Source organism: Antedon mediterranea, chromosome 8 (assembly GCF_964355755.1).
Source record: "Antedon mediterranea chromosome 8, ecAntMedi1.1, whole genome shotgun sequence".
In the NCBI taxonomy this organism is placed as follows: Eukaryota; Metazoa; Echinodermata; class Crinoidea; order Comatulida; family Antedonidae; genus Antedon; species Antedon mediterranea.
Window position 1 is genome coordinate 12,007,257 of NC_092677.1, and position 12,918 is coordinate 12,020,174.

Below are 12,918 nucleotides of genomic sequence, written 5' to 3' on the forward strand. Positions count from 1 at the left end.
CCGCCAACGATGAGAGAGAGTTTGTATTGGAAAAAAAAGAAAAACATGTTGTGGGAAAAAATGTTTCAAAAAGATTCCCCAACAGTTTTAGTACTCTAAAATCTTATAATGAGTGAAGCTCGATCAGGTCAGATTATTATATTGAAACGTAGAATCGGAGGGATAAATTATTATCAAATTATAGTGATTTAAAACTAGTATAATAGTAGCTAGGCCTAGATAGCTAGCTAGGCCTGGCTAAATATAAAAAAGCTAGCCGGCCCTAGTAGGGCGCTAGACTGGCCAAACTTACAGGGTTGGCCCTGTCCTGGCCCTAGGCCTAGGCCCCTTTTTATAAAAAACTTAAGGTCCAGATTAATGATGCATCCTTTCATCACTCTGTGGGCTATGGTTACTATTTAACTATTGTAACATATTTATTATTTTTAATATAATAATACTAATTTATTTTTTATTTTGCTTTCTCTAGACAGCAGTGTGGCATTAATAGGCCGGTCCAAAGTAACCAAACTTACTGGCTTCAATGGTTCTAAATTTGAAATACCAGAGGAAGATCGAGTAAGTTCAAGTTACTGTAGACATGACTATACTTTTTAGCTGAATAAAGTTTTATTTAACAACATGGTTAAAATATTTTCCTTATTTTGTAGGATATGTATACTATACTATGTATATACTGTACAACTGAAACTAAGCTCGTTTTATCTAATAATATTTAAATCCTTTAGATTGGACTCTGTCGAAGTGTTGCCGAATTTGAGAAGTTAAATCGAGTGGGAGAAGGGACTTATGGAATTGTTTGTAAGATAATTAATGTCTAATTCATTGCATCAACTGTTCGTATTTTACAGCACTAGCAAAATAGTACATAATAACAATAGAAGATATTCCTGAATTTGTTCAATTACATAATTATGACGACGAGATGTTGACATAAAATATGTGATTCGGTCTTTGGAAACTTTAAAACAACTTTTTTTTTGTCATTATAAAATACAAAAACTAATAAATTCCAAAAACTAATTGGAATTACTTTCATCAATTAAATCAACTGGAAAAAAGGTTTATATGGCTAATGCTATTTATGATTTGATAAAGATATGTATTAACGTCGAAATATATTATTTTCAGACAGAGCTAAAGACACAGTGAAGAATACCATTGTTGCTTTGAAGAAAATGCGTATGGAAAATGAAAAAGATGGTACAGAATTTGTTTTGCCTTTATTAACCAGCCTGTTGCAATGTTGTAAAATCTTTATAAAGTATTTAACTACTTTAAAGAGGACATCTTTGGGACCCTTGGGTTGGTTGTAGTTATTGTAGTTGTAGTATTTATATACTCACGGGTTCAAAATTAACCACAAATTGAATTAAAGGTTAAAGGTCACACACTTTTATTGCTTACATCTTATCATTGGAAAATATGAAGATATATGAGCATAACATGTTACTGTTTGTTATTTATGTTATTGTTTAGGAATGCCGGTAAGCGGTATGAGGGAGATTAATGTTTTAATTAACATTAAACATGAGAATGTTGTTGAACTAATGGAGGTAGTAGTTGGCCAACATCTGGACAGGTATATACATTTTATTACAGTAGAACCCCTATTAAGGGACACATTTGAGACCCAGTATCCAGGGGCGTCCCGTGAATAGAGGTTAGGCATAAATAACGCATATACGTATTTCTCGTTTGTTTCATGAGAAAGTGCCTTCTTATGGGAGACGTCCCCAGAATAGAGGTGTCCCAACAGAGGGGTTCTGCTGCAGTTTTCTTGCAGCATATTCAGAGACTAAACCCATGCTCTATGATAGGATATTTTTTGGAGGGTAGGGTTAATGATTTGAGATTGTGGCATATTCCAGGTGGGGTTTGGAAAAAATACAAATGGAGCTATAACTTGACTCCATTGAAAGAAAATTATATTGATTTTCACTGGTTTTCTAAACTTTTTTTGTAGCATTTTTTTAGTGATGGAGTACTGTGAACAGGACCTTGCTTCGCTCCTAGACAATATGCCAACCCCCTTCACTGAAGCACAGGTGAAATGTCTGTCTCTTCAGATGTTTAATGGCATTCACTTCCTTCATAAGAACTTTATTATTCACCGTGACCTCAAAGTATCTAACCTCCTGCTCACGGATAAAGGATGCCTGAAAATTGGTAAGACTTGGTAGTTACGTTTTAAATAACCACATACCCTATTTTGATTGTGTTCTATGTAATTACCAGTGATTTGAAAGGATCATAAAAATGCAGTGTGTTGGACGCTGGATTACTGATTGTGAGATCTAGAGTTGGAATCCAAATATCATCGCATTGCTTGTATCCTTAGGCAAGATACTTTACTTACATTCGCCTCTCTCTATCCAGGTGTGTAAATGTGTACCCAGTTAGGTCAAGAAACAACTTTGCGCTTATTACTAGTTGCATTATGGGAGTATGTTTCAATACGTGTTTGATCTAAAAAATGACTGGCTAATAATGTGAAGCATTGTGCAATAAGCTCTATATAAAAATGAATATTATTATTATATTCCCAATTGCAATTTATCATTTAGCAGTCCCATTAATATCAATGCAATTTAAAAGCCCCTAATAATATCAATATTTGTAAATTTTGTAGCCGATTTTGGTCTGGCAAGAATGTATGGTTTACCAGTCAAACCAATGACTCCACGTGTAGTTACATTATGGTACAGAGCTCCCGAACTTCTCTTTGGTTCCAAGGAACAGACAATAGCTATTGATATGTGGTAATATAACACTAGAAAGTATTATAGTTTTACCTGTAATAGGGAGCTTTCGATTTTGCGACAACCAATGACCTATGACATCATAATAATGTATTTACTATTAGCATATGTTAAGTTTGGTTTGGAAATTTGATTCAAGTGGACAGACCCAATTAGGACCCAAAGTCCATTCCATAAAATAAGAGATTTGATGAAAAAAAGTTTTCGCTTAAGCGCTGCCTAATTATCTTGACACACTTGACACACCATTTGGTCAGTTCTAGGTCCAGTTTAAATTTTAGCTGACAATGCTCATTTCTATAGATAAGAGAGAGATTTGATAATAAAGACTCGGTTTTTCACTTAAGAACTGCTTATTAAACACAGTAATCCCATGGGGTGATTGCTTGCAAGTGTAACATTGTGGTCATTTTATTGTTCCACTTCAGGGCTGCTGGCTGCATTGTCGGGGAACTACTATCCCATAAACCATTACTACCTGGAAAGGCAGAGTTGCAACAGATTGAGATGATAGTCAATCTACTTGGTACGCCGAATGAAGGTATTTGGCCGGTTAGTGTAATTCTTATTCTATTATTACTAAACCAGGGGCTGATTTCAAACAGAATATACCAGGTCAACAGTTGTATAAACTACTGTAGACATATTACACATATATTTACAGATACAAACACAAGCATACTCCTGTTAAACATGCCATATACCTTGTTGTAATCCGATTGGAAGGTATTTCTATCGCTTGACTAACGTTTCAAAGTTAAAATTATATGTAGGGCAAAACATCTAATCACTCCCTGACGCAAAGCGGCAAAACTACAATTACAATCCGGTTGGTGCAGTACCCGCTGCTTACTTGGGCTCGAATCTAACCACTAGCCATCAGCGCAAGCTCGGTGGTCTAGAGGTATGAACGCCAGGCTAGTGATCTGGAGGTCGTGGGTTTGAGTCCCACCCGAGAAATCAGGTAAAATGTACTTATGAAAACTACCGAGTTATATCAGTGGTACATCACAGTTAGGTATATGAGGGTTAAATGATCATATGACCACTAAGAATACAGTATGCCTATTAACTTTATCTTCATTCTAATATAAATGATGTATAATGTACCTCTCGGCACTATACATTCATTTATAGATTTGTGTATACTTTTTGATTCCTGAACCTTAAACTCATTATAAGACGGTGCCTGTCTATTGGTACCTGCTAGTATATATAGACGGTGCCTGTCTATTGGTACCTGCTTGTATATATAGACGGTGCCTGTCTATTGGTACCTGCTAGTATATATAGACGGTGCCTGTCTATTGGTACCTGCTAGTATATATAGACGGTGCCTGTCTATTGGTACCTGCTAGTATATATAGACGGTGCCTGTCTATTGGTACCTGCTAGTATATATAGACGGTGCCTGTCTATTGGTACCTGCTAGTATATATAGACGGTGCCTGTCTATTGGTACCTGCTAGTATATATAGACGGTGCCTGTCTATTGGTACCTGCTAGTATATATAGACGGTGCCTGTCTATTGGTACCTGCTAGTATATATAGACGGTGCCTGTCTATTGGTACCTGCTAGTATATATAGACGGTGCCTGTCTATTGGTACCTGCTAGTATATATAGACGGTGCCTGTCTATTGGTACCTGCTAGTATATATAGACGGTGCCTGTCTATTGGTACCTGCTAGTATATATAGACGGTTCCTGTCTATTGGTACCATATATACTAGCAGGTACCAATAGACAGGAACCGTCTATATATACTAGCAGGTACCAATAGTCTATTGGTACCTGCTAGTATATATAGACGGTGACTGTCTATTGGTACCTGCTAGTATATATAGACGGTGCCTGTCTATTGGTACCTGCTAGTATATATAGACGGTGCCTGTCTATTGGTACCTGCTAGTATATATAGACGGTGACTGTCTATTGGTACCTGCTAGTATATATAGACGGTGACTGTCTATTGGTACCTGCTAGTATATATAGACGGTGACTGTCTATTGGTACCTGCTAGTATATATATAAAAGGCAAACTATAATAGGAGTTTTACTGCAAATGTGTTACCTGGTTAGATTGTGAGAATTATCTGAACTCAGTGGGTGAGTGGCCGAGCGGTTAAGACAGTGGAACCGTAATCACGTAGCCATAACATCGGCATGTGTTCGAGGCTCACTCACTCCATGGTTCTGGTGGTAGAACGAGTCTTCTCGGATAAGGACTATAAACCGTAGGTCCAGTGTACACAACTTGCTCGTGTGCACTTTAAAGAACCTAGTACATCTTTCGAGACGAGTAGGGGGTTACCCCGGTGTATTAGTACATCACAGCCACTGATCACCAACTGGACCCTCTGGGAGATCAGTCTTTGACTGAAGAGGTCACCCAGTATAAAGATAAAACAAACAAACAAACAAACAATAAAAACCAGACTCTCAGAAACTTTCCCCAAAATTAGAATTTTGAACAATGTTCAACACTAATATTCTAAAACACAACATTTGGACTAGGCCAAGATCCGATGTCTCCGATCCGACGAGAGTCAATTAGAACCAAATTGGAGATGTTTGGCTATCCAAATCTTAATTGGTTAAACTCACTATTAGGTGACAAACTAATTAATTGTGCTCGTCAGTTTCTCTAATGAGCAGATTTTAATTATTTCAGGTGTTAATTAGATGACATGACAATTAGTGTCTAACTCTAAATATTCCTTTGTTAATAATTAAAACAGATGGGAAAACAGTTAAAGAACTTTCACTAATGAGTCGATTTTAATGGTTTAAACCGTTAATTAGATGACATGCCAAATTAGTGTTTAAATATTAGTATTCCTTTGATCATAACTGATTAAAATAAAGATCAAATCAGTAAACGTTTTCATTATGCGAGGTGTTGGCAATAGCCAGAAAGTATACAGATTTATTTTACCAAATAACATTCATGGGCATTTAAGTAACTGGAATTATCATAAAAAATCAGACATTAATAGCATCTGCAGTGAGTTCTATAAAAACTTCCAAGATGTTTAACGAAACCGAAGAATTTCGCTTCATATGTTACCTGCCTGTGGGAATTGCTACACTCGTGTTTCTAATAACCTTAATTGTCCTTTTTGGAAATTGTACTGCTATTATTTCAGTTATGTTAACAAAAGACTTGCAAAAACCGTGTTATATCATTCTAGCAAGTGTCAGTGTTGTCGATCTATTCACAGCGTTTTGGACAATCGTGGGACTAATCCACTGGCTGTCCACGGGACAATATTATTTCACCGAAGCTGCTTTGGGTAACCTCGTATTTGAAATGCTGTGTCAACTAGTCGCATTTTCATACTTTCACCACATTATTCTGACATGCGAACGGTACCTTGCTATTCTCTATCCATACAAATATGTTGCGCACGTAGACAATTGTGTTGTTGGAAAAGTTTTAATTGGATCCTGGGTATTGTGGATTTTCATGGGCTTCATTTGTGTTATTGTAACAGATTCTGCGCTAGATTACTTAGTCGCTGTGCAAGTATTTTTTTTTGCTGTATGTATCCCAGTCTATGGTTGTCACACTTGTGTATACCTTGAAGCCTGCAGGCAGTTTCGTCAGATAGAATCTGCGAAGAACAACTTCAAGGCAGTGCGCACAACAGCGTCTATTCTTGGTGCGTTTACTATATCTCTACTGCCTTACTTTGGTAATTTTATCTATGAACTTTACTACGACCTCTTGGACAAACCGGTTTGTTCATATAACTTTTACATGACAGTGGTGTTCTTATACTTGAATTGCGCAATGAATCCGGTCATATATGGAATTGTGAATCAATCATTCCGTAACTCTTACATTAAATTGTTCAAAAGAATTGTTTGCAAGCGATTTAACCGAATTGAAAACAATGTGATAATATAAATAATAAAATATGTACAGGAGATATTTGGAGTGCATACTCCTATGTGTATGTATGCCTATTCTTAAAGGTACTTAATCTGTGTAAATTATATAAAGTAGTTTGTAATATCTTCTGATATACGTTTAACGGTTGTTTAAAAAAAAGTAATACAATACAAGCTTTGTGCTAGTACAGTTAAAGGATTTTTCATGGCGGATAAGCAACCATATATGGATTGGAACTCCGCAAACATAGGTGATTCATTTTGGGTGTTTTTGCCCTACCTTTCACTGAGGTGAAGGTGATGTGACATAGATCTCAAACTTATGTTCTTTTTTATTATATAATTAATAACAATATTCGTGAAATTAATGATCTTTGGCATCATCATTGATTCTCATTTATTTTGGAAGGCTCATTATAATTATATTATTTCAAAAGCAAATCGTATGTTAGGCCTGGTTAAATGTGTTTAGTTTCCATTGCAATTTGTATGTAAAACGGCCTCTTTATTTAAGTATTGTTTGTAGTTACCTAGAATACTGCTCTACTGGCTGGTCACCCAATTATAAAACAAACAAGTTGAGCGAGTTCAGCATAGGGCAACTCAATTTATTTTAAATAATTTTGAAGCTGATTACAAAATAATGCAGACTTCAAACATGCAATTTATTAGACTTATGTTATAGGTTATAAATCTTATTTCTTTTTAAGTTATTCAAATCTAATATAATTAGGCTAATACTGACAATTTATTTAATATTCATAATCCACAACGTGTTACTCGTAGCTCTTCTTCTGTTGGTACTCTTTTTGATATTTGTCACTTCAGAACAGAATCTTCTTTTCAATCATATATCTCACGTGTTACCAGAATTTGGAGTAAATTACCAGGTTAAATTCGTAACTTAGATATATATGTTAGTTCTTTTAAAACCAAATTATTAAATTATCTCAATACTTATTTTCTAAATAATTTTGATGTTGAAAATGTTTGTAGTTGGTAGTTGGTCGCTTTTAATTGTACTGAATGTAATTATTTTTTTGGTTTATTTATGTGCACTGTTCTGGGTTGACCAACTAGCATAGATATTTAGCACTTGTTTGGTCTTTCCTTGCCTTTTATATTTCGTATTGTCATTTTCTTTGTAAATCCCGTTTGGTCGTACAGAAAGATTTAGATCTTCACCAGTCCCTTTTTTAGTCCGACTCATTAATGATGAATATTGAATAGGCTGGCACTATTTTAACTTACAGGTGGACCAATTTTAATGTGGTAAATTATTATTATTTTTTTTTTTTTTTAAACTAGTTTTACCTTTTATACATAATGTATTTATATATTTTTATCAAATTTTGTAAAATACTACTTTTCAGCCTTTTGGCTGCCGTTGTATTTTGATGTCTTTTTATGAATAAATATACCTAAATGAATTGTATATGGCAGAAATTTAATAAAATAAATAAATTATATTTCAGTGTCTATTTTGTTTTAATTTTAAAAGCAAGCAAATTTTAAATACAAATTTGCAAATAATATTAGTGCTCACTGTAAAATGAATGTTTGAAACTACATGCAGTCACAAAAAAAAGCAGAATCTCGTTAATATATTAATTTTTAATATACATCTGTATCTAGGTTCTTGTTTTGTTTGTGTAAACATGAGCAAGTATTGTACTTACCGCAAGTAACACGGCATGTAGCACTGCCGCTATAACTGCAGCTGCTGTCTTGATATTGCTAATGACCTGAGTGGCCTAATTGTAACGTAGGAAAATGGCCGAGAATTACCGAACGCAGCGTTCGGCAGTTGCAAAGAAATTGGTCTAAAAAACCCATTTTAATTAAAAGATCCCCCAGCTCCAACGGCGCTAATATCGGACTTGCGGTTTAGGATAAGGTAGAGGAACAAATCTTGGCTTAGTGCTACATATAGATGTTTGCTTCTTTGAAGATATTTTTAATTTTAAATTAAATACACATTTTCATTAATTACAGGGGTTTTCTGAACTTCTGTCTATAAGCATTTATGCTTGGCCTCTACCCAGGTGAACCAAATTTAAATGCTTTCCTGGGATACAAGTAAACAAGTAATTACACGTTTTTGTCCCACATTTATTTCTTTAATGGAATATATATGTACTATAATACACAACATGACATGAAACACAAAGATGAGATAATGTCTAGACTGAAAAATATCTACCATGACATTGCTTTCGGAACATGTTCCAGTCTTAATGCTACACACTCTTCTCTCATAATTAAATACAGTTTCGGAAAATTACATTGGGTAGTACTAATGAAAACTACCGAGTTATATCACAGTTAGGTATATGATAGGTAAATGGTCACATGACCACTAAAGCCTGATTTCCAGTCGACGTTGAGTTGCTTTGAATTAACCGGATTCAACGATTTTACAGGAAAAGTGGGTAAAAATAACGCTTTAAAATAGTTAAAATCTGCAATCGTTGAAGTTAAATCATCAGTTGTAACTCTAGTATGCATGATTCAGCCAAACTCCATTATATATGCATGCTATATTCTAGTAGTGTAAACATAACTACTGTATACAATTTACACAGATTTTTAAATACCTTTAAGAATATTGTCCAAAACTATGTTTAAACAATATTTTTCCATTACATTAACTACAATTGATGCTTTTCCATAACATAAACAACTAATAATCAATGTGTTACATATTTCTTAAATAAATTCATAAATAAGTCATTTGATTGGACGATTGTAGGTCACATGGCGTGCACTATTAAATGGTCATTTAATAGTACTTTTAAGCGTTTGGAAAATATTTTTTATGCTATTGCTTTTGAAATACAACGCACCACCTACAGGTATTTTGTAATTTTGCCGCAAAGATTGAATGTTATGACTGAGATGTGTACTAATTGAGATCAAAAAGGCATTTAAATTAGCTTTAGATCATTTGTATGATTTTGATTAATTAATGGGAACATCTCTACAAGACATGGAATCGTTCAAAAAAACATAATTAGCCTAGATGAGTTCCAGCCTGTTGAAGTTTCGTATTTGGTATTGCTGCCTTTCAGCTTAGCTAGTAGGCCTAGAGTGTTAGCCCTAGGCTCCTGTACATATTCTATTATTTATATTATCACATTGTTTTCAATTCGGTTAAATCGCATGCAAACAATTCTTTTGAACAATTTAATGTAAGAGTTACGGAATGATTGATTCACAATTCCATATATGACAGGATTCATTGCGCAATTCAAGTATAAGAACACCACTGTCATGTAAAAGTTATACGAACATGCCGGTTTGTCCAAGAGGTCGTAGTAAGCTTCATAGATAAAATTACCAAAGTAAGGAAGTAGAGATATAGTAAACGCACCAAGAATAGACGCTGTTGTGCGCACTGCCTTGAAGTTGTACCTGGCAGATTCTATCTGACGAAACTGCCTGCGGGCTTCAAGATATACACAAGTGTGACAACCATAGACTGGGATAAACTAGTTTGACAAAAAAGTTTGATGTGTCCAAATATGGTAGTGATCTGACATCATCATGTCCATATATGTGCACATCATATTTTTGGGCACATAAAGTTTGATAGTGTAGACAGAGTTTAACAAGGTTACACATTTGCAGTAAAACTTGATTTTTACCTTTTATATTTAAATTAAATGCACATTTTCATTAATTACAGGGTTTTTCGGAACTTCCGCTTCTCGAAAACTATAACCTAAAACAGCAGCCCTACAACAACTTAAAAGACAAGTTTCCATGGTTACCAGCATCTGGCCTGAGGCTTTTAAACATGCTGTTTATGTATGACCCAAAGAAAAGGTAAATCTAAGTGGTAACTTTGTACTTGTGATTTTAAGTTTGTCCACCAGAAAAAAACTTTTTTTTAACAACAATTTTTATTGCGCATCTCAATACGGTACAAATGAATAACCGAAATGAAAGTGTTTTTATTTATGTATGCAATTAATACTTTATATGTTTTGTTTGATGTTACAGGGCCACAAGTTTAGAATGTCTCCAAAACTCATATTTCAAGGAACCTCCACTTCGTAAGTATTATTATAATAACATTATAATAAATCTATAAATAGATTTTAATTATTGCTTTGATCTTCTCAGCCTTGTACCTATTTTATTGTATTTTAAATATGTTTGCCTGGAAATTTTGTTTTATACAGTATTTGAATAAACTTTTAAATGGAATTATATATTTTGTTATACTTTTTATATTATAATGTAAATTTGGCGCAGTTCAGATTTTTCTGCAATGCCACTATTTTTAATAAACCAGAAAAAAAAAGTTGAGAGAGGAGTTTTATTTATAAAAATCTGTGTCTTGCCATAGTTGTGATACACTTATTTTGTATTATATCTATAATATCACCTACATTCCTGTGGGTCAAATGGCGTTCAATAGAAGGTATTATATAACACCTAAATAAATTCCTGTCATTTGACTGAATGATTGTGGGTCACATGGCGTGCAATGGTACGCACTATTAAACGATAGTTTAATAGTATATGATCTTGTCCATATATTATATGGGCACATCACATTTTTTGTCACATAAATTTTGATAGTGTAGACAAAGCTTTACTCTATGCTCATCTTTTTCTATTCCAGCTTGTGATCCCAAACTAATGCCAACCTTTCCACACCATAGAAATAAACGAAAATCATCACATAGACCAGAGAATAGGTAAATATTTTGAATTGCAGTAATTTACCCAACCAACCATAAAGCTTGGTTCCCACTAGAACGCAACGTAACGCGGCGACGTATCGACGCTAAGTGCTGTATTGTGTAATCACAAGTGGGAACCGACGACATAACAGTGCTGCAAACATTGCTATGGGAAATCAAATCAGTTTGATTTCACGCTAACAACGCTAAGCAAAAGAATACCGAAAAACATAGTACAGCGCATACTCAATAATACGCGGGGTGAACCAGGTCAACGGCATACTAACATTGACGCGTAACAAGCAGCTTTGATTACACGCAGGCAGAGGCATACATAATTAAGGGTATTTTGTTACGTTGCATGGGTTGCGTTACGTTTCGTCACTAGCGGGAACCACGCTTAAGCAATGCACTGATATACTTGCCCTCTGGGTTGCTCCACTTTACATTATGAGTTATGAATTTGTCATCCAGAATTACAGCTCAAATAAACATACTTATAATAGTATTTATTTGACAAGTTATTTTAAAATATACATTATTTTTCAGGAGCAAGTAATAAGCACGAGCCCAAAGCAGAAACACCAATAAAATATACATAAATACATACATTGTAAAAACTGTTTTTCGGCACACTAAAATAATATATATATTTATTTACATGTTAGCAGTTCATAATACAAATTTCTGCACATTTCGTCAACTTACACTGTACTAATAAACTACAAAAAAATTGTGGCTTTATATATATCGTCAGGTAACTTCTTATTTTATGATTTTTCTTGTCTTCTTGTATAGGCCTAATAGGTATGAAGAGTTTGGAAAATCTTTTGGGATGAATCCAATAAAGAAGAACAAAAGGTGACATGATAGATGAAGAAACACTCACACTAAAAAGAGTGAAAGGTGAGACGTCAAAAAGAACATGTTGAAGTTACTTTAAATATTTTAACAAAATAGAAACACATACTATATCAACTAATACCCCTTTCACACTATAAATATTTGTGAAAACTTAATAATTTTGTTTTAAAGCTCTGTTTACACTATCAAACTTTATGTGACAAAAAAATGTGATGTGACTACCATATTTTGTCATTTACTACTAAATTTGGGTACATCACACTTTTTTTTCTACCGAGTTGTAACCTTCATAGATTCAAGTTTTCAATTGACCAATCATAGATGACTTGTTTAATTTAAACTGCACTTACAACTAATACTGTCATGTTGTAGTTTCAGTTTATTTGATAATAAAAAGGAATAAATACAAAAATCAACTTAGTGGTTTATTAGGATTTTTTTGTTGTCATTTATTGAATTAGATTATCATAAATATACATATATTAAAGAGGGCACTCCGTGAGTGTATACATCCGCCTACAGTGTAATTCCTCTGCATAAAACTTCCCCCTAAAATTTATTTTGCTGTGGTAAGCTTGATATTTGATCTAGGCATATGAAAATTGAATTACATACAGCTATGAAACCAACCCTTTAAAAACTTTTTTTGTAATCCAGCTAACAAATATAGAAAGAAACGCACACACCCGATTGACCTAATA

At 34.1% G+C, this 12,918-nt stretch overlaps 1 protein-coding gene across 1 annotated transcript; it reads left to right on the forward strand.

The window, feature by feature from the left end:
- Nucleotides 1-24: 24 nt before the first annotated feature.
- Nucleotides 25-12,634, forward strand: LOC140057782 (cyclin-dependent kinase 10-like). The gene is made up of 12 exons (XM_072103515.1): nucleotides 25-127; nucleotides 470-558; nucleotides 729-801; nucleotides 1,132-1,203; nucleotides 1,480-1,582; nucleotides 1,967-2,169; nucleotides 2,633-2,762; nucleotides 3,191-3,314; nucleotides 10,348-10,487; nucleotides 10,665-10,717; nucleotides 11,293-11,368; nucleotides 12,152-12,634. The coding sequence occupies exons 1-12, from the start codon at nucleotides 109-111 to the stop codon at nucleotides 12,216-12,218; spliced, it is 1,149 nt and encodes a 382-aa protein (XP_071959616.1). The 5' UTR covers nucleotides 25-108; the 3' UTR covers nucleotides 12,219-12,634.
- The last annotated feature ends 284 nt before the right edge of the window (nucleotides 12,635-12,918 follow it).

Coding starts and splice junctions, on each gene's coding strand:
- LOC140057782 (XM_072103515.1), top strand. Junction 1,204..1,479: donor TATGGAAAATGAAAAAGATG/GTACAGAATTTG, acceptor GTTATTGTTTAG/GAATGCCGGTAAGCGGTATG. Junction 2,763..3,190: donor ACAATAGCTATTGATATGTG/GTAATATAACAC, acceptor GTTCCACTTCAG/GGCTGCTGGCTGCATTGTCG.